We start from the raw sequence: 21,391 nt of genomic DNA on the forward strand, positions 1-21,391 counted from the left end.
ACTGTTCCGCGACCAGGGCGAAAACCACACTGTTCCTCCTGAATCAGAGGTTCGACTATCCGACGGACCCTCCTTTCCAGAACCCCCGAATAGACTTTTCCAGGGAGGCTGAGGAGTGTGATCCCTCTGTAGTTGGAACACACCCTCCGATCCCCCTTCTTAAAGAGTGGGACCACCACCCCGGTCTGCCAATCCAAAGGCACTGTCCCTGATGTCCATGCGATGTTGCAGAGATGTGTCAACCAAGACAGTCCTACAACATCCAGAGCCTTGAGGAACTCCGGGCGTATCTCATCCACCCCTGGGGCCCTGCCACCAAGGAGTTTTCTGACCACCTCGGTGACCTAAGTCCCAGAGATGGGGGAGCCCACCTCCGAGTCCCCAGGCTCTACTTCCTCATTGGAAGGCATGTTAGTGGGATTGAGGAAGTCTTCGAAGTACTCCCCCCACCGACCCACAACATCACGAGTCGAGGTCAGCAGCGCACCATCCCCACCATATACAGTGTTGACACTGCACTGCTTCCCCGTCTTGAGACGCCGGAAGGTGGACCAGAATCTCCTCGAAGCCATCCGAAAGTCGTTCTCCATGGTCTCCCCAAACTCCTCCCATGCCCGAGTTTTTACCTCAGCAACCACCGAAGCCGCATTCTGCTTGGCCTGCTGGTACCTATCAGCTGCCTCCAGAGTCCCACAGGACAAAAGGGACCGGTAGGACTCTTTTCTTCAGCTTGTCAGCATCCCTCACCGCCGGTGTCCACCAACGGGTTCGAGGATTGCCGCCACGACAGGCACCGACCACCTTACGGCCACAGCTCCGATCAGCCGCCTCAACAATAGAGTCACGGAACATGGCCCATTCGGACTCAATGTCTCCCACCTCCCTCAGGACGTGGTCGAAGTTCTGCCAGAGGTGGGAGTTGAAGCTACTTCTGACAGGGGGCTCTGCCAGAAGTTCCCAGCAGACCCTCAGAACACGTTTGAGCCTACCAGGCCTGACCGGCATCCTCCCCCACCATCGGAGCCAACTCACCACCAGGTGGTGATCAGTTGACAGCTCCGCCCCTCTCTTCACCCGAGTGTCCAAGACATGTGGCCACAAGTCCGACAACACGACCACAAAGTCGATCATCGAACTGAGGCCTAGGGTGTCCTGGTGCCAAGTGCACATATGAACACCCCTATGCTTGAACATGGTGTTCGTTATGGACAATCCGTGACGAGCACAGAAGTCCAATAACAAAACACCACTCGGGTTCAGATCGGGGGGGCCATTCCTCCCAATCACGCCCTTCCAGGTCTCACTGTCATTGCCCACGTGAGCATTGAAGTCTCCCAGCAGTAGGAGGGAGTCCCCAGAAGGTATGCCCTCTAGCACCTCCTCCAGGGACTCCAAAAAGAGTGGGTACTCTGAACTGCTGTTCGGTGCATACGCAGAAACAACAGTTAGGACCCGTCCCCCCACCCGAAGGCGAAGGGAGGCTACCCTCTCGTCCACCGGGGTAAACCCCAATGTACAGGCTCCAAGTCGGGGGGCAATAAGTATACCCACACCCGCTCGGCGCCTCTCACCGGGGGCAACTCCAGAGTGGTAGAGAGTCCAGCCCCTCTCAAGGAGATTGGTTCCAGAGTCCAAGCTGTGCGTCGAGGTGAGCCCGACTATATCTAGCCGGAACATCTCGATCTCGCGCACTAGCTCAGGCTCCTTCCCCTTCAGAGAGGTGACATTCCACATCCCAAGAGCCAGCTTCTGTAGCCGAGGATCGGACCGCCAAGGTCCCCGCCTTCGGCCACCACCCAACTCACACTGCACCCGACCTCCTTGGCCCCTCCCATAGGTCCATTAAAGACGTCCTTCTAAAGTAAAGCCTAAAGCATTGTGAAGGATGCTCCTATGCCTCTAACCCCTTAGGAATGAAAAACCAAAAAAGAGACCCCCTTAATATCTTTTTGGTTTCTCCTCAACATGATCAGAAAGAAATACAATGGAGACCTTGTCTTTTGTTCTCCTGAATGCTTCACCCCGGTATTCTCACAAGGGTCTCCTCTTCAATTTCAGTGGAGATTTCAGCAAAGTCACACAATGGGCTCAGATCTTCCAAGTAGGGTCTTGATATTTTTTTATTTCAATTTGAAAGTATTTCCATTGTGTGATCATTAATATGCGGTGAAATGTATGGTAGGTACCCACAGCCATGGATAGCTTTTAGATGGTCATGAATCAAGGATGGACCAGTGAAATGGGAACAGACAAGCAAGACTTTAAAATCTAAAGAATGGCAGATTATTTAGCACAATGAGCATTAAAGTGCAAAAGTGTGCAAACAATGCATGACCAAAAATGGATAAATAGAACCATGAACAAATCAATGAAATCCAGTATTTTAGGGGGCTAATACATTATAAAATAAATAAATTAAAATCACAGAGGTGCAGTGGTAAAGCCCCTTTTGCCCTTTCAATTTCTTTCTGTCCTCATCAGGATGCTGGGATCTCAAGACCACAGTTTGTCGTATCGACGCTCCACCACGCAGCTCCCAGAGCACCTTGCCCTTTCTCGGATGTCACCGCGTGTAAGAGCCAATCTTAGAAAGTTAACGTTTTGAGTTAAACTCTCATTAAAGTTTGCTTAATTTGAATAAAATATAATTTCTTTCATAGTCATAGTTAATGGCATAGTCTTTCCCCCTATTAGTCAGTAAAAGATAGAACCTTCTGACTATAACTGAGATACAGTGTGATAATGGTTTCAGTTGTGTTTAGAACGGGTCCCAGTAAGCAGGGACTTGAAAGACCCATTTTCAACTTAGAAATGGGATAAGCATACAGTTTTCTGACCGTCTAGAAATGGTTCAGAAATGTTAAGTAAATAGTAAGGATTTGAGATGTAACAAGATTTAAGCTTTGAACAGCACTTTTCTTAAGAATTTTTTGTTTTTTGCTATTTTAATTTTCTTTTTTGTGTGAACTGTTCTACTTTACTTACTGAATTTCCCCTTGGGATTAATAAGTATGAAGTCAAAGGAATTGTCTGTAGACCTCAGAGACAGGATTGTCTCGAGGCACAAATCTGGGGAAGGTTACAGAAAAATTTCTGCTGCTTTGAAGGTCCCAATGAGCACAGTGGCCTCCATCATCTGTAAGTGGAGGAAGTTCGAAACCACCAGGACTCTTCCTAGAGCTGGCCGGCCATCTAAACAGAGCGATCGGGGGAAAAGGGCCTTAGTCAGGGAGGTGACCAAGAACCTGATGGTCACTTTGTCAGAGCTCCAGAGGTCCTCTGTAGAGAGAGGAGAACCTTCCAGAAGGACAACCATCTCTGCAGCAATCCACCAATCAGGCCTGTATGGTAGAGTGGCCTATCTATCGGGTTCAAGAAGGTTCTATCTTTTACTGACTTATAGGGGGAAAGAATATACCATTAACTATGACTATGAAAGAAATTATATTTTATTCAAATTAAGCAAACTTTAATGAGAGTTTAACTCAAAACGTTAACTTTCTAAGATTGGTTCTTACACGTGATGACATCCGAGAAGGGGCAAGGAGCCCTATATAGTGCCTTATCTATCTATCTATCTATACTAATAAAAGGCAAAGCCCTCACTCACTGACTGACTGACTCACTCATCACTAATTCTCCAACTTCCCGTGTAGGTGGAAGGCTGAAATTTGGCAGGCTCATTCCTTACAGCTTACTTACAAAAGTTAGGCAGGTTTCATTTCGAAATTCTATGCGTAATGATCATAACTGGGACCTCTTTTTTGTCCATATACTGTAATAGAGTGCACCTCCATGGCCGTGGGAGGCGGAGTTGCGTATCGCGTCATCACGCCACCCACGTAATCACGTGAACTGACTGTGAACGCAGTACGTACAAAACAAGGAAGAGCCCCAAAGAGCGCTGAAGAAAACATTCATTACACAATTGAGAAGGCAGCGAAACAATAAGAAGCGAGCGAGTGACGCATACAAGCATATTCATAAGTGCAGCTACTGCGGAAACAAAGCACGGTGTAAACCGTAAGTTTAAATTAAGTTTATAGAAATGCTCCCGCTGCCGTTTGCAATACCATATTCGCGACTTACAAGTTTAATGAGAAGACACGAGATATAAACGAGACTTTGGATCACTTTGTAACGGAGTTAAAATTGCTGTAGCAAGAAACGTTTAAGTGCCGGGTCTTAGCTAACATTAAATAAAGCCGTGGACATCGCAACATCACACAAGAGAGCGGCTCACGTGAACATATGATGCGACTGACGCATACAGACATATTCATGTGTGCAGGTACTTCGGAAACAAAGAACCGTGTAAACCTAAAGTTTAAATTAAGTTCATAGACCTACAAAAGGTTCCCATTGATTTGAGGCAAGATTTCTTTTCTCCTGTACAACTATACGTTGCATTCTCAACAGTAAGCTTGCACGGCTTCGTCATATTACAACCGGAGTGCTGAACTGACAATGTCATATACAAACAGAACAATCGTAAGAACAGGATTAAATAAAAAGGCTGCTTCCGTTGGCAAAGCAACGAAAAAGGAAGACCTTATATGACGTTCGTTTATAAAACAGTGGAGAGGCTGTGTGAAGTCAGCTTCACAAAAAAACAGATCCTTAACTAATTTTTATTGGTATATTTTCACTCAATTTAAAAAGGTTTTCTTCTTAATAAAAATTTAAAAGCAGTACTTCGCCGCTGCAAAGCACGGGGATGTATATATATAGATAGATAGATAGAGATATATATGTGTATATATATATATATATATATATATATATATAAATAGATATATAGTTATAGATAGATAGATAGATAGATAGATAGATAGATAGATAGATAGATAGATAGATAGATAGATAGATAGATAGATAGATAGATAGATAGATAGATGTGTATGTATGTAGATATGTATATATGTGTATATATATGTAGATATGTAAATATGTATATGTATATATATGTTGATATATGTATATATATGCGGATGTGTATATGTATATATATATGTATATATGTAGATATGTGTATATGTACATATGTATATATAAGTATATATGTTTATGTATATATATGTTTACATAACCTCTTTAACACACTACTTCTCCGCTGCGAAGCGCGGGTATTTTGCTAGTCTATTATATAGTACCTTTTATCTATCTATCTATCATATAGTGCCTTTCATCTATCTATCTATCTATCTATCTATCTATCTATCTATCTATCTATCTATCTATCTATCTATCTATCTATCTATCTATCTATCTATCTATCTATCTATCTATCTATCTATCTATTATATAGTGTCTTTCACAATTATCTATCTATCTACTTTGAATTTTAACTAAACTTTTAAAAACAAAGATATTTTGTCTGTGGAATCATTTCTACGCATCAGGCTTTTGTTGAATCCCATTTTTTGAGTTAGAGCTACTGAAATTTGGTAACTTTGGAAAAACACAGCTACACCACGTTTTGATCCTCACACCTTCTCATTATTCCCGTTGTCTCTTTCTATACTGCAGGATCATGGCCACCATACATTGTTCATTTTTAACTCATCAGCATGGCTGATGCTGCCCACCCAGTCCTGTCAGTCAGATGCTTCTCCCGTTTGCACTCACCTCCCTTACGAACTTCTCTAGCAAAAAAATTCTCTTTTCATGGCACACACCTTCCCCTTTTACACCAACTGCTCTCCCAGCTGGTGCCTACTGATCAATGCGGTAATCATTTTGCCACCTAGCACGTGTTCACATGAGTATCCCACGCCAGCATGAGCTAAGCTGTCGAGTTGCACATAAAATCAAATATAAACATGAACAAGTTGGACAATTAAAACACCCCTTTGAATCCTTTTAACCACATCCCAGTCTCACCTAATTTTTGACACTCTGTCCTGAGATGTGCTGACCAGAACTGAGTCGTTGTGTGCTGTCGTAATTAAGAAATGATATCGCCTAAAGTCAACATCTCAGCATTCCAAAGATGTTATTTTTGTGATATTCCAGGAACGGACCACCATATACTTGGTTTTTTGTTTCATAACATTTAGTTATGTTATTATTCATCTGCTCCCTGATCTTGTTATTCATACTTCAGTGCTACAGTGAGATTTGGATAGAACTAGTGTCCCACTTGGGTTTGGTTCCACCACTGCCAATGATGTAGACCATGCTCTACCAGTACAGTGAACTGTGGAAAAGTAGTTCCTAGAAAAAGATGAATTGATGCCATGGGAAGTCAGTGCTTTGGGTATAAGGCTGGCACCAACCGTGAACACTGCTGCCAGCTCCTTCACATATTCACTTTCACTAAATCTGGCGTAATATACAATGACATGATCTCCCTCGTATTGTTCTCCTAGGAAACCTCTCCACAGCTGCAGAAAGATATCTGATGTCACTGGGGCCAGATGAGGAGCCAACTGAAGATGGGTTTGAAGAGTTTATGGCAGAACTCAAGAATAACAGTACATCAGGAAAAGGATTTCAGAAAGTGTTAGTCGAAGCTGAATCATCTGGCATTGTCATAAAGAAGGAGACATTAGCAACAGCGGGTGTTTCTCTAATTCATAATCCGCAATATGATAATCGGCACCTGGCAAACTTCACTTTCTCTCCATTTCCACCTGATGAGATCCTGAATCGACTCAATAAGTTTATTAACAAGAGTTACCCTTATAGCCTCTTGTACCTGAACTGTGAACATTTTGCCACATTTGCCCGCTATGGCATAGCTATTTCTGACCAGGTGAGTTTCATTAATTTGGTAAATAGAATTGATTTTTTCAGAAATTACCACTGACCTTGAAATTGAAGTACGTATTTGTTCTTTTTTTTTTTTTTAATGCGGTCAGTATATACAGTAATCCCTCGCTATATCGTGCTTCGCCTTTCGCGGCTTCACTCCATCGTGGATTTTATATGTAAGCATTTTTAAATATATATCGTGGATTTTTTGCTGGTTCGCGGATTTCTGCGGACAATGGGTCTTTTAATTTCTGGTACATGCTTCCTCAGTTGGTTTGCCCAGTTGATTTCATACAAGGGACGCTATTGGCAGATGGCTGAGAAGCTACCCAACTTACTTTTCTCTCTCTCTTGCGCTGACTTTCTCTGATCCTGACGTAGGGGGATTGAGCAGGGGGGCTGTTCGCACACCTAGACGATACGGACGCTCGTCTAAAAATGCTGAAAGATTATCTTCACGTTGCTATCTTTTGTGCAGCTGCTTCCTGAAACGACATGCTGAACGGTGCTTCACATATTTAAAAGCTCGAAGGGCACGTATTGATTTTTGATTGAAAAACAAACTCTCTCTCTCTCTCTATCTCACTCTCTCGCTCTCTCTCTCTCTCTCTCTCTCTCTCTATCTCTCTCTCTCTCTCTCTCTTCTCCTGACAGAGGGGGTGTGAGCTGCTGCCTTCAACAGCTTTGTGCCGCGGTGCTTCGCATACTTAAAAGCCAAACAGCCCTATTGATTTGTTTGCTTTTCTCTCTCTGACAGTCACTGCTCCTGACGCGCACACCTTTGAAGAGGAAGATATGTTTGCATTCTTTTAATTGTGAGACGGAACTGTCATCTCTGTCTTGTCATGGAGCACAGTTTAAACTTTTGAAAAAGAGACAAATGTTTGTTTGCAATGTTTGAATAACGTTCCTGTCTCTCTACAACCTCCTGTGTTTCTGCGCAAATCTGTGACCCAAGCATGACAATATAAAAATAACTATATAAACATATGGTTTCTACTTCGCGGATTTTCTTATTTCGCGGGTGGCTCTGGAACGCAACCCCCGCGATGGAGGAGGGATTACTGTAGTGACTAGGACGTAAGAAACTCATACCCGAGGGTAAATCAAAAAATTAAAGGCAATTAGAAAATTATAAGGTACACACAACGGAGAGAAGCTGACGCAATAGGAGACGTTTCTGATGGCTTATCAGTAGTTTCAAACACACACAGCGCAGCGCTCTGCCGTTAGTCTAGTTGACGCCATGGTCAAATGAACATGGGCGCTCCACTGTGAGATCGCACCAAAGTTAAACAAGGTGCACCAAAGTGAGGTTTCTTTGGGCAGAGAAGGTGAAACCTGTGTGGCAGATGGCCGGGGCACTTACCCAGCCCGGACACCCTGATTGTAGAAGGACAAGATGGAGAGAGTATTTCTACCCCAGACCGACAGAGGGCATCGCCTTGGCTTGTAGTGGGGCCATGGGTTATAGGCATGGAACCTCAATCCAGCTGGGGAGCGAGGAGAAGAACTTCCCAGCTGTGAATAAATGTGTATGTTGCTGGACTCTCGTCTACGCCTGTCTGTGTCCGTGTTGGGACAGCTGTACACACCCTGGTATTCCACACCTGCTATTGGCTTTAAATATGTTGAAACAGTGTGGTCGGGTGAGATAGCTGCCAGTGTTAATACCACAAATCATCATCATTATGATCTAATGTATCTTAATGATTGCTTAATATGTTTTTGTGTGTCTCCTCGACGGCAATGAGATCAGAAAGAAAAAAAAATAGAGACATTGTCTTTTGTCTCTTGCTTCTCAGATGTTTCTCCTGAATGATTTACCCCGGTATTCTTGAGTTTCTGTAGATATCTCCGTGAAGTCACCCAATGGGTCTCAGATCTTCCAAGTAGCGTCCTGACATTTTTTTTTTTCCAATTTGAAAGTATTTGCATTGTGTGCTCAATAATATATGATGAAATGTATGGACGGCAGCAACAAAACACTTTACTAGGATTACAAAGCTGTAGTCCTTGCTTCTGAATGATACTATTAGTTGCTCTAATTTATATCGCTGTGCTCCGGTTAGGTCAGACTCATTGTGGGGAAAAAAAAAGGCAGGCAGTGTGGCATAGCGGTGAAGACTTTGAACTTCAAATCCTTAGCTTCTCTGTTAAAATCCCACTACTGACACCAATGTGTGACCACGAAAAAGTCACTTCACCTGCCTGTACTCCGATTGCAACAACAAAGGAAATGTAGCCAATTGTAACTCAAATGTTGTAAGTCATCTTAGATAAAGGCACCAGTATACTAAAATTTGAAGTCTTGAAACGAGACTAGAAACAGATCTCACCAAATATTCCATGCTTTTCAAACCAAATTCTCAATTTGGACTCCATTGACCTCAGTCGTATCTCGTGTCTCCTTTTTGTCTAAGGAATTCTAGAAGTAACATCTGCGACAAAGTTGACTCTTAAATGAAACATAAATGAGAATCAGCATGAAGTCTCCTGAGCCATCAAGGGTCAGCTTTTGAGTAGTAACATTTTCCTATAGGCAGGTCGAGGGTGTAAAAAGAAGATGGATGTGTTTGACTTCACATCTCATGGAGGATCAATTGTGTCTATAAAACACAAGAAAATGTTCACATTTGACTCTACTATTGTCTGGTTAATGAGGTTCATATGTGGGCTTAGGATTTAACAACAAACGCTGGCCAGCGAAATGTGCTTTTTTTTTACACAAAAGAAGATAATGTATGGCATTCCATTTTATAATATGTAATTATATATCCTCACAGGTGGTGCAGTGGTAGTGCTGCTGCTTTGCAGTAAGGAGACTGTGGAAGATTGTGGGTTCGCTTCCCAGTTCCTCCCTGTGTGGATAGCGCTTTGAGTACTGAGAAAAGCACTATATAAATGTAATGAATTATTATTATATCACACTTGGTTATTTTTTTTTGTAAGTAATGAGTAATGTAAGCTACTTTTACAGCAAGGGATGATGACTTTTAATTCTTGGGGGTTTTTTTTTGTGCGTATTCTAATGGCGTTGGAGCTTTTTGCCAAAGTGGACTCACACACATAAATGGAGGTGTTTAACAAGCCGGGCTTCTACCTTAATGGACTTACTCACCTTATCTCGGTCTTGTGTGTGCATGTAAACGCGCTCTGTGAGTGACAAATCATACCCGAGACCCTAGAGCGGAGAGGCCCACCTCATATAATGAGTCATTCTCCAGCCCACTATATCCTAACTACAGGGTCACGGGGGTCTGCTGGAGCCAATCCCAGCCAGCATAGGGTGCAAGGCAGGAACAAATCCCCAGGTAGGGCGCTAGCACACCGCAGGGCACACACACACATCCACACACCAAGTACACACTAAGGACAATTTAGGATCGCCAATGCACCTAACCTGCACGTCTATGGACTGTGGGAGGAAACCGGAGCACTCGGAGGAATTCCACGCTGACACGGGGAGAACATGCAAACTCCACGCAGGGAGGACCCGAGAAGCGAACCTGGGTCTCCTTATTGCGAGGCAGCTGTGCTACCACCGTGCTGCCATGCTGCCCCTCATATAATTCATTCAGTGGTAACTTTTAATTTTTTTTATTTTGAATAAACATATTCCTTTAGTATTTGTCTTTGACTTTAGGATTTTGAATGTGCCCAGTGTTTTGGATCACATGGGCAGTTTGCTTTTAAAAGATTCAGAAATTCACATACCTACCTCAAAAATTTTAAGATTTACTTATTGAAGAGAGCTTTACAACATTCAGCATTTGTCTCAAATATTTTATTCCCTATAGGCAGAAAAACATTTAAATCAGCAGGAACAAGTTAGTCGTATCATCACTGCAACAAAGCAATTAAAAGATCTGATGAATGAACATGCATCCTCAATGTCTGCCGGCTTTGCATATCGTGCAGTTAAAGAAAGTAAGTAACACTGTCTTATCGTTTTTAACTTTACTGAACTTTAGGCTCTTTTTTAAGATATTTTGAAGATTACATTATGAAAAATTACTTTTACAAGTATTTTAAAATAAGACGTTTATTTCTGACTATTCAATATAATGTTCAGGAGTTCAGAAGATATCCTAGATATGACGGCTTTAATAGACCTGCCATTGCTGTGTCCAAACCTTATGGTACCCAGAAATGGGGGGCCGTGTAGAAAAAAGTGTTGTGTGACCGACATGTATGCAGATTCCCTCAAATGTGCAATATATATATTTTCTATAGCCGACTATACTTCCTTAGAAGGCTGGCGTCCTTCAACATCTGCAATAAGATGCTGCAGATGTTCTATCAGACAGTTGTGGCGAGCGCCCTCTTCTACACGGTGGTGTGCTGGGGAGGCAGCATTAAGAGGAAAGACGCCTCACGCCTGGACAAACTGGTGAGGAAGGCAGTTTGTTGGCATGGAGCTGGACAGTTTAACATCTGTGGCAGAGAGAAGGGCGCTCAGCAGGCTCCTATCAATTATGGAGAATCCACTGCATCCACTAAATAGTATCATCTCCAGACAGAAGAGCAGCTTCAGCGACAGACTGCTGTCACCGTCCTGCTCCACTGACAGACTGAGGAGATCGTTCCTCCCCCAAACTATGCGACTCTTCAATTCCACCCGGTGGGGTAAACGTTAACATTTAACATTATACAAAGTTATTGTCTTTTTCTCACCTGCATTATTATCATTCTTTAATTTAATATTATTTATTGTATCAGTATGCTGCTGCTGAAAAATGTGAATTTCCCATTGGGATTAATAAAGTATCTATCTATCTATCTATCTATCTATCTATCTATCTATCTATCTATCTATCTATCTATCTATCTATCTATCTATCTATCTATCTATCTATCTATCTATCTATCTATCTATCTATCTATCTATCTATCTATCTATCTATCTATCTATCTATCTTTAATCACATCTGAATTGTTTGATTTGTAATTTTAAAGCTGTGGATCAGAGGTGTAATTCAAGGGAAAAATGGGTCTTGGTCCCAAACATTATGGAGGGCACTGTACATGCCACCAGGATTGCCAGGCGTGCAAGTGAAAATCATAGCTAATAATAACTGTCCAGGTCATGGATTCTGCAGGACACTTCCTTCTGGTAAGGGGATGAGGTCCAGTTTAACAAAAAAACACCTGCAATAAGAAGCTTTTGCCAGTTTTTTATTGTTTTTGCTTCCCTGCAGTACAGTATATTGCAGGCAAGGGTCCTGCTGAGGTGCTATCTAGTCACAGAGTTTTAGGGACTTTAATTCTTATGCTATTATTTACATATGGACGTACAGTATGTGCCTCTTGCACAAGTTGCATCAAATTAAATTACTAGTACATGTAAGTGTACATGGCCAATAAATTTTAATTCAATTTAATTCAATATAGTGGATGGAAAAGAGAAATGAATGTAGCAGCTGGAAGCCACGAGCAAAATTGGCGATTCTAAATTGGCCCCAGTGTGTGCTTGGTGTGTGCGTGTGTGCCCTGCGGTGGGCTGGCGCCCTGCCTGGGGTTTGTTTCCTGCCTTGCGCCCTGTGTTGGCTGGGATTGGCTCCAGCGGACCCCCGTGACCCTATAGTTAGGATACAGCGAGTTGGATGATGGATGGATGGATGGATAGTAAAAAAAAAGTCCTGCTACGTGCAAAATTTTTCTGATGACACTGCTATCGTGGGCTGCATCAGGAGTGGGCAGGAGGAGGAGTATAGGGACCTAATCAATGACTTTGTTAAATGGCGCGACTCAAACCACCTACAACTGAACACCAGCAAAACCAAGGAGCTGGTGGTGGATTTTAGGAGGCCCAGACCACTCATGGACCCCGTGATCATCAGAGGTGACTGTCTACAGATGGTGCAGACCTATAAATACCTGGGAGTGCAGCTGGATGATAAATTAGACTGGACTGCCAATACCGATGCTCTGTGCAAGAAAGGACAGAGCCGACTATACTTCCTTAGAAGGCTGGCGTCCTTCAACATCTACAATAAGATGCTGCAGATGTTCTATCAGACAGTTGTGGCGAGCGCCCTCTTCTACACGGTGGTGTGCTGGGGAGGCAGCATTAAGAAGAAAGACGCCTCACGCCTGGACAAACTGGTGAGGAAAGCAGGCTCTATTGTTGGCATGGAGCTGGACAGTTTAACATCTGTGGCAGAGCGAAGGGCGCTCGGCAGACTCCTGTCAATCATGGAGAATCCACTGCATCCACTGAACAGTATCATCTCCAGACAGAGGAGCAGCTTCAGCGACAGACTGCTGTCACCATCCTGCTCCACTGACAGACTGAGGAGATCGTTCCTCCCCCAAACTATGTGACTCTTCAATTCCACCCGGGGGGTAAACGTTAACATTTAACATTATACATAGTTATTGTCTGTTTTTTTACCTGCATAATTATCAATCTTTAATTTAATATTGTTTATTGTATCAGTATGCTGCTGCTGGAGAATGTGAATTTCCCATTGGCATTAATAAAGTATCTATCTATCTATCTATCTATCTATCTATCTATCTATCTATCTATCTATCTATCTATCTATCTATCTATCTATCTATCTATCTATCTATCTATCTATCTATCTATCTATCTATCTATCTATTATATAGTGTCTTTCACAAGTATCTATCTATCTATCTATCTATCTATCTATCTATCTATCTATCTATCTATCTATCTATCTATCTATCTATCTATCTATCTATCTATCTATCTATCTATCTATCTATCTATCTATCTATCTATTATATAGTGTCTTTCACAAGTATCTATCTATCTATCTATCTATCTATCTATCTATCTATCTATCTATCTATCTATCTATCTATCTATCTATCTATCTATCTATCTATCTATCTATCTATCTATCTATCTATCTTGAAGTAAAGTATAAGAAAAGTTCCTCCAGGCATTTATTAAACATTGCTCATAGTTTTACACAACAAGAGACCAGGAGGATTTTAGTAGAAAAAGAACTTTGAGAAATCAGGTTATTATTAGTGGATGACAAAAGGAGTATAATGATTGTGTTGTATTTCAACAAAAATTTGATCACAAAAAAGAAAAAAATCAAGAAGTAAACAAGCTGTGGAAAACAAGGAATAAAGGCATTAAAAACGAGTGAAAGAGAACTAGAAATGGAGATTCACAAAGATGCAGCAGGAAGCCAGGACCAAAACATATGCGTAAAGGAACCAGGCAGTTTAAAACACTATAAAGCAGGGGTCGCCAAGTCCAGTCCTGGAGGACCACCGTGGCTGCAGGTTTTCATTCTAACCCTTTTTATAATGGGTGCCCTGTTTATGCTGCTAATTAACTTCTTGAATTGCCCATTTATCTGTACTTGCTTTTGTCCTTTCAGAGTCAAAGGGGAGGCACGGAGATGGATACCTGAATGGTCCTGATTTCCCAAGCCCCGGGTCTCAAAACTCAGGGGGGGTCCTTCTGAAAATGGAACCAACTAAGTTTTTGAAAGCTCAGCCCAAGAGATCTGGCAAAGGTTCTATGCACCCTAAAAGGTCAGTTTTTTTTCTGTAAAGTGGAACACAGATGATTTATTAGTTATTATTCTAAATTTAATCTTTATTTTTTCTCTACTGTATTTAGACCTGGTGATAGGTGTTGGCTTATATTAGTTGGTTGAGTTAAGAAATGAAATAGAGATAATGTTGATGGCTATAACTTCATTGTTTTCATAATTTTAGTTAATTATTAAGGCATTTTACAAAGCTTTAAATAAACCTGTAAACAAAAGAGAACCAATACAATGAGAAGTTTAACTAAAATCAGGAAGCTGCATTAATTACCCCCAGAAATGACAAACTAAACATTTTTAAACATTTAGCATTTGTAGCTGCTGAAATATATAAGGTGTCATCAGGCACGGGTAAGACGTGTGTCAAAAGAATTCTCAGAGTCCAAGAGTTTGTTTTAACGGTATTTAGTGAAAAGTAAAAATAAATAATCCACACAAGAATGAAAGAAAAAATAGTTACACACGTAAAATAAAAGGCAAAAAGAAAAAGGGAAAAATGTATCCTCTTTAAACTTAGCTTTTCTTGAAAGACTTTAGTTATTTCTATACTTAAAGGTTCTTAATTTCTTCTTCTGTACGCCTTAGTGTACGGTGCAGTACTTAAATAAACAAGTTTTCTTTACTTGTTATTTCTCACGTTCAAAGAGCCCGTAGGCCATCGAGCACTGTTACGTGCGGTCACGTTTCTTCTTCTCTACTTAAAGGTTCTTAATTTCTTTTTCTCTACTTAAAGGTTCTTAGCTTCTTCTTTTGTACGCTTTACGTACGGCACAACACATAAATTAAGTGCTGTTAAGTGCATATTTGCTTCACACACTCAAAAGGCTCGTAAGTCGGTTGGCACATAGGCAAGTGCCCAGGCACGGTGACGTGCGATCACGGTTAAAAACCGTATGCCTCTACACCTTATACAAGGCAAGGCTATCACTAGCTGACTGGAGAATAATATTTACTCCAAGCTGTTAGAAATGATAAGAATATACCACTACGATTCTATTTACGGGGATTATAGGAACCTCCCATTATTTATGCATTGTCATCTAAGAAATATTCATGAATCTTATAGAACAAGGAAAATAGCTCTTACAGCATTTTTTAACATAATTCAAAAGTTTGTTGTTTTTTTTTTTTTTTGCTTCGGCAACTTTTTATAGAATTTAAACAACATTTGATATATATTCTTGAACCATTTTGGTTTAAAATAATTAATAAATGAATAGTAAATGACAGGGCAGCACGGTGGTGCAGTGGGTAGCGCTGCTGCCTCGCAGTTAGGAGACACAGGTTCGCTTCCCGGGTCCTTCCCGTGTCTGCGCGGGTTTCCTCCCACAGTCCAAAGACATGCAGGTTAGGTGCATTGGCGATTCTAAATTGGCCCTAGTGTGTGCGTGTGTGCCCTGCGGTGGGCTGGCGCCCTGCCTGGGGTTTGTTTCCTGCCTTGGGATTGGCTCCAGCGGACCCCCGTGACCCTGTAGTTAGGATACAGCGAGGTGGATGATGGATGGATAGTAAATTACACCAGCAACAGGAATTACTAAGGGTGTACTTAGTGATTTTGGAATTGTAGAGGGAGAAGAGCTGTGATGATTAAAAAGGCTGAAGTCAAATAAATCAGCAGGAGCAGATAATATTTACCCTCGAGTGATTAGGGTGATTATTGAGAACAGATATAAACTGTTGTCACATATTTTTAGGAAGTTACTGTGCACTTGGAGAATTCCAAAGGACTGAAAAATGGCAAATATTATCCTGTTATATAAAAAGGATGACCAGGAAGATCCAAGCAACTATATAGGCCATTAAACGTAACGTGCATCAAAAGAAAATTATTGGAAGGAATTATTAAGGATAAGTCGGAGCAACATATGACAAGAACAGGAGTTTTGCTGAACAGTCAGCAAGGGTTCAGAAATGGGAGATCGTCTTTTACTAACATGATGGAATTCTATGAGGAGGCAACAAAAGAATACAAACAGAGTGGAGCAGATGAAATTATTTATCTTGACTTTCAGAAAGCATTTGACGAGGTGCCACATGAGAGGTTGGGCATCAAACTAAAAGAAGTGGGAGTTCAGAGTGATGTGTGCAGAACTGGCTCAGACTCAGGAAGCAGAGGGTGATGGTGCGAGGAACCTCATCAGAATTGGGGGATGTTAAGAGTGGTGACCAGCAGGGGTCAGTGCTGGGGGCTGCTGCTGTTTTTCAAAAGTCTGAATTAGCATTGGCCATCCTAATTTGGAGTGTTCATAAAAAATACAATGACTTACTTTGTGAGGTAGAAGTACATAATTAACAAGAATAGTTAGGACAGATATTTGAAATATTGAAATGTGTACTTCAATTGAAAAGTTTAAAATCTAAATGTTGTTGTTCTCTCCAGAAGACCACACAGTATCAGTTATAATCTTTGCAGGTCTCACTGATATTGCAACCGGGATGATGGAACAACATCTCCAGCTCAGCTTGACCAATACAGACCTTCCTGCTATGCCAACACCCATCTCTGTTTCACTTGGTTTATTATCACTAACACACACTAAGTTGGTATGCAACCTTAGGATGGTGATCGCTGACCACCTGTCCTTCAGGTAGCATGTTACTACTGTCTCTCAGTCCTGTGGATTCACTGTTTACAAAATCTAACAGAGTACGTAGCACAGCTCCCGTTGAGGCTTTGGTCTTGTCATGTCTGGACTACTGTAACTCTCCGCTGGCAGGAGTACTGGCATGTACTGTCACAAAAGCTGCCGAAGGCGATTCAGAATGTACTGGTACATCTGGTGTTCAGTTAGCCAAGGCGGTCACACATTACTCCTCTTCTTGTAGCGGCATGCATTAAGTTCAACTCCTTAATCAATGGATCATCCATCCATTTTCCAACCTGCTGAATCCGAACACAGGGTCACGGGGGTCTGCTGGAGCCAATCCCAGCCAACACAGGGCACAAGGCAGGAACCAATCCCGGGCAGGGTGCCAACCCACCGCAGGACACACACAAACACACCCACCAAGCACACAGTAGGGCCAATTTAGAATCGCCAATCCACCTAACCTGCATGTCTTTGGACTGTGGGAGGAAACCGGAGCACCTGGAGGAAACCCATGCAGACACGGGGAGAACATGCAAACTCCACGCAGGGAGGACCTGGGAAGCGAACCCAGGCCCCCAGGTCTCCCAACTGCGAGGCAGCAGCGCCACCGTGCTGCCCCTCAATGGATCAGCATTTATATATATATATGGAGAAGACACTTGTAAGTCCTATGTTCCTTCTCACCCGCTCAGGTCTGCTGATGAACAGAATCTGGCAATGCCAACGTTGCATGGTATTATGGAAAATAAAAAGTCATTTATTCATGTATTAGCATAAGTAGATATAAAACTTATAAGCATTAAACTTAGTGTGAGCTTTAACACAAATTAGGTATGCCAAGCAAATAGTTAAACAAAGGCATATGCCATATTTCTTTTTAATTGAGCTCAGAGTGAAACCACCAATATTTAATTAACCCAAAACGATGGAGAAGGGGGAGAATGATGAATGGAGACAGCCCGAGGTCGGAGAAGGAGGAACACCTGCCGGTTGGAGGCCGGCTAGGAAATAAGGGAAAGGAAGAAAAACAACAACAACAACAACAACATTTATTTATATAGCACATTTTCATACAAAAGTAGCTCAAAGTGCTTTACATAATGAAGAAAAGAAGAATAAAAGACAAATAAGAAATTAAAATAAGACAACCTTAGTTAACATAAAAAGGAGTAAGGTCCGATGGCCAGGGTGGACAGAAAAAACAAAAAAAAACTCCAGAAGGCTGGAGAAAAAAAATAAAATCTGTAGGGGTTCCAGGCCACGAGACCGCCCAGTCCCCTTTGGGCATTCTACCTAACATAAATGAAATAGTCCTCTTTGTAGTTAGGGTTCTCACGGAGTCACTTGATGCTGATGGTTATACAGACTTCTGGCTTTTAATCCATCCATCATTGTTGGAACATCATGGTGCTTTGGGTAGATGGTGGTGGCACAAGCCACCACCAATAGGACACCGGAAAAGGAAACAGAAGAGAGAGTAGGGGTTAGTACAGATTTTGAATGAATAGTTATTATAATGAATTGGATATACAGAGTGTCAGGATTAAATTACAGTGAAGTTATGAGAAGGCCATGTTAAAGTAATGTGTTTTCAGTAGTTTTTTAAAGTGCTCCACTGTATTAGCCTGGCGAATTCCTACTGGCAGGCTATTCCAGATTTTAGGTGCATAACAGCAGAAAGCCGCCTCACCACTTCTTTTAAGTTTTGCTCTTGGAATTCTAAGGAGACACTCAGTTGAGGATCTGAGGTTACGATTTGGAATATAAGGTGTCAGACATTCCGATATATAAGACGGGGCGAGATTATTTAAAGCTTTATAAACCATAAGCAGAATTTTAAAGTCAATTCTGAATGACACAGGTAACCAGTGTAGTGACATCAAAACTGGAGAAATGTGTTCAGATTTTCTTTTCCTGGTAAGGATTCTAGCAGCTGCATTCTGCACTAATTGCAAACGATTGATGTCTTTTTTGGGTAGTCCTGAGAGGAGTGCGTTACAGTAATCTAGCCGACTAAAGACAAACGCATGAACTAATTTCTCTGCATCTTTCGATGATATAAGAGGTCTAACTTTTGCTATGTTCCTTAGGTGAAAAAATGCTGTCCTAGTGATCTTATTAATATGCGATTTAAAATTCAGATTACAATCAACGGTTACCCCTAAGCTTTTTACCTCCGATTTGACTTTTAATCCTAATGCATCCAGTTTATTTCTAATAGCCTCATTGTATCCATTATTGCCAATCACTAAGATTTCGGTTTTTTCTTTATTTAATTTGAGAACGTTACTATTCATCCATTCTGAGATACAGGTTAGACATTGTGTTAGCGAATCAAGAGATTTGGGGTCATCAGGTGCTATTGATAAATACAGCTGTGTGTCATCAGCATAGCTGTGGTAGCTCACGTTATGTCCCGAGATAATCTGACCTAATGGAAGCATGTAGATTGAGAAGAGCAGCGGACCCAGGATAGAGCCTTGTGGAACACCATATAGAATATCATGTGTCTTTGAGTTATAATTACCACAACTAACAAAGAATTTTTTCCCTGCCAGGTAGGATTCAAACCAATTTAAGACACTGCCAGAGAGGCCCACCCATTGACTAAGGCGATTCTTAAGAATATTATGATCAATGGTGTCAAATGCGGCACTCAGATCTAAGAGGATGAGAACAGATAAATGGCCTCTGTCTGCATTTATCCGCAAGTCATTTACTACTTTAACGAGTGCAGTTTCTGTGCTGTGATTTGTTCTAAAACCTGACTGAAATTTATCAAGAATAGCATGTTTATTGAGGTGCTCAAGATAATGAATGGCAAAAATAAAAATATTGCTGGTTTCCGAGGAGTCAGATTAAGCAGCGAATGAGGTCAAGATGATAAGAAATTATTATATTAACTGTAACTTTTGGCTTGTTTAGGGCTCGGCTCAGTTTGACTCAAGTGGGTTGAGTCTGCGTTATTGATTCTTGCAATAAAGCGAATGACTCTGTTTGCCTATCCTTCGACTCCTAGAGCCTTCATTCAAGGTGAAAACCTCTGGTGCATTTTATGCCCCGACAGTATGAAATCTCAGCCCAGACTCATTTCTTGTGTAGCTCCAAGCAGGTGGAATGAGCTGCCCACATCCATTCTGAATTCGGACTACATCAATGTGTTTAAGGAGTGTCTGAGGACTCTTTTGTGGGGTGAATTTCTGTCTAAGTTAGGTTTTATTTTCGCTTGTATTGTTCTGAGCTCTTCACTTGTCATGGTGGGTTTTGGACCCCTGTTCTGTTACATTTGCTCCCAGACTGATGTTTACTCGAATACGTTGTCTTCTTTTGTACAGTAAGTCACTTTGGATAAAAGCATCTGCTAAGCAAATAAATGTAAATGTAATAAGCTACTGTAAGTTCAGAGTAGGGACACGTTTACTGGAGTGCTTGAACAAGAGAAGCAATTCAGTGACAGCAATCAGAAGATCCATCCATTATCCAACCCACTATATCCTGACTACAGGGTCACAGGGGTCTGTTGGAGCCAATCCCGGGCACAAGGCAGGAAACAAACCCTGGGCAGGGTGCCAGCCCACCACAGGGCACACACAAACCACACACTAGGGACAATTTAGGATCGCCAATCCACCTAACCTGCATGTCTTTGGACTGTGGGAGGAAACTGGAGCGCCTGGAGGAAACCCACGCAGACACGGGGAGAACATACAAACTCCACACAGGGAGGACCCGGGAAGTGAATCCAGGTCTCCCAACTGCGAAGCAGCAGCGCTACCCGCTGTCCCACCGTGCCGCTCCCCAATCAGAAGATGTCTTTAAAAGATACCCCGGTTCATACTAATGGCCCAAATTGTGCTGCTGTGCCATCCAGCTGGTGTTTCTTAAATTTGACAATTGACACATTTTCATTTTTTTTTTCTCCACAGCAATGAAGTGAAATGAATAATACAAAGCTACCTGGCAAACCTTAAAGGGAGTGTCGACGATGCTGCAACACCAGCAAGAAGCAAGAATGCCATAAAAAATGGAATCTTTATCAAGTAATAATATTTGTAGCTTTTGCTTAAAATGCTTGCAATTTTATTCATATAATAAATGTGTGATGAAGCAAACAGATTTGTGTGTATGGCTTATTTTTAATTATTGTGGCTCTGCATATTATGCGACGTGCAGTGAAACTTAACAAATTGCCCACAGTGGCAGTGTGATAGTGCAGGAAGTGGGCCAGTAACCCATAGGAATGAAAAATCAAAAAAGAGATCTTCTTAATAGGATGGGACTGGCGAGTTTTGTTGGGATGAATGGCCTGTTCTTGTCCAGATTGTTCTAATTTGCTCTACTAGCATAAAATAAAAATGTTCTGGTTTAAGTTTAAATTAACAGATCGTATAGCCTTAACCAGTGGTGGGCAAATCAGTCCTGGAGGGCAGCAGTGGCTGCAGGTTTTTGTTCCAACCCAGTTGCTTAATAAGAAGTACTTACAGTGCATCCAGAAAGGAT

General features: G+C 41.8%; 1 protein-coding gene across 1 annotated transcript in view; it reads left to right on the forward strand.

The window, feature by feature from the left end:
• LOC114659740 (uncharacterized) overlaps window positions 1-20,995 on the forward strand; it is a 32,675-nt gene extending 11,680 nt beyond the window's left edge. Inside the window, exons 4-7 of the mRNA XM_028812378.2 lie at window positions 6,372-6,757; window positions 10,557-10,686; window positions 14,127-14,283; window positions 20,818-20,995. Of these exons, the coding sequence (XP_028668211.1) occupies window positions 6,372-6,757; window positions 10,557-10,686; window positions 14,127-14,283; window positions 20,818-20,833 (689 nt within the window). The 3' untranslated portion in view covers window positions 20,834-20,995. The remainder of the gene's footprint in view (window positions 1-6,371; window positions 6,758-10,556; window positions 10,687-14,126; window positions 14,284-20,817) is intronic.
• The last annotated feature ends 396 nt before the right edge of the window (window positions 20,996-21,391 follow it).

The sequence above is a fragment of the Erpetoichthys calabaricus genome, chromosome 10, assembly GCF_900747795.2.
Source record: "Erpetoichthys calabaricus chromosome 10, fErpCal1.3, whole genome shotgun sequence".
NCBI classification, from domain to species: Eukaryota; Metazoa; Chordata; class Cladistia; order Polypteriformes; family Polypteridae; genus Erpetoichthys; species Erpetoichthys calabaricus.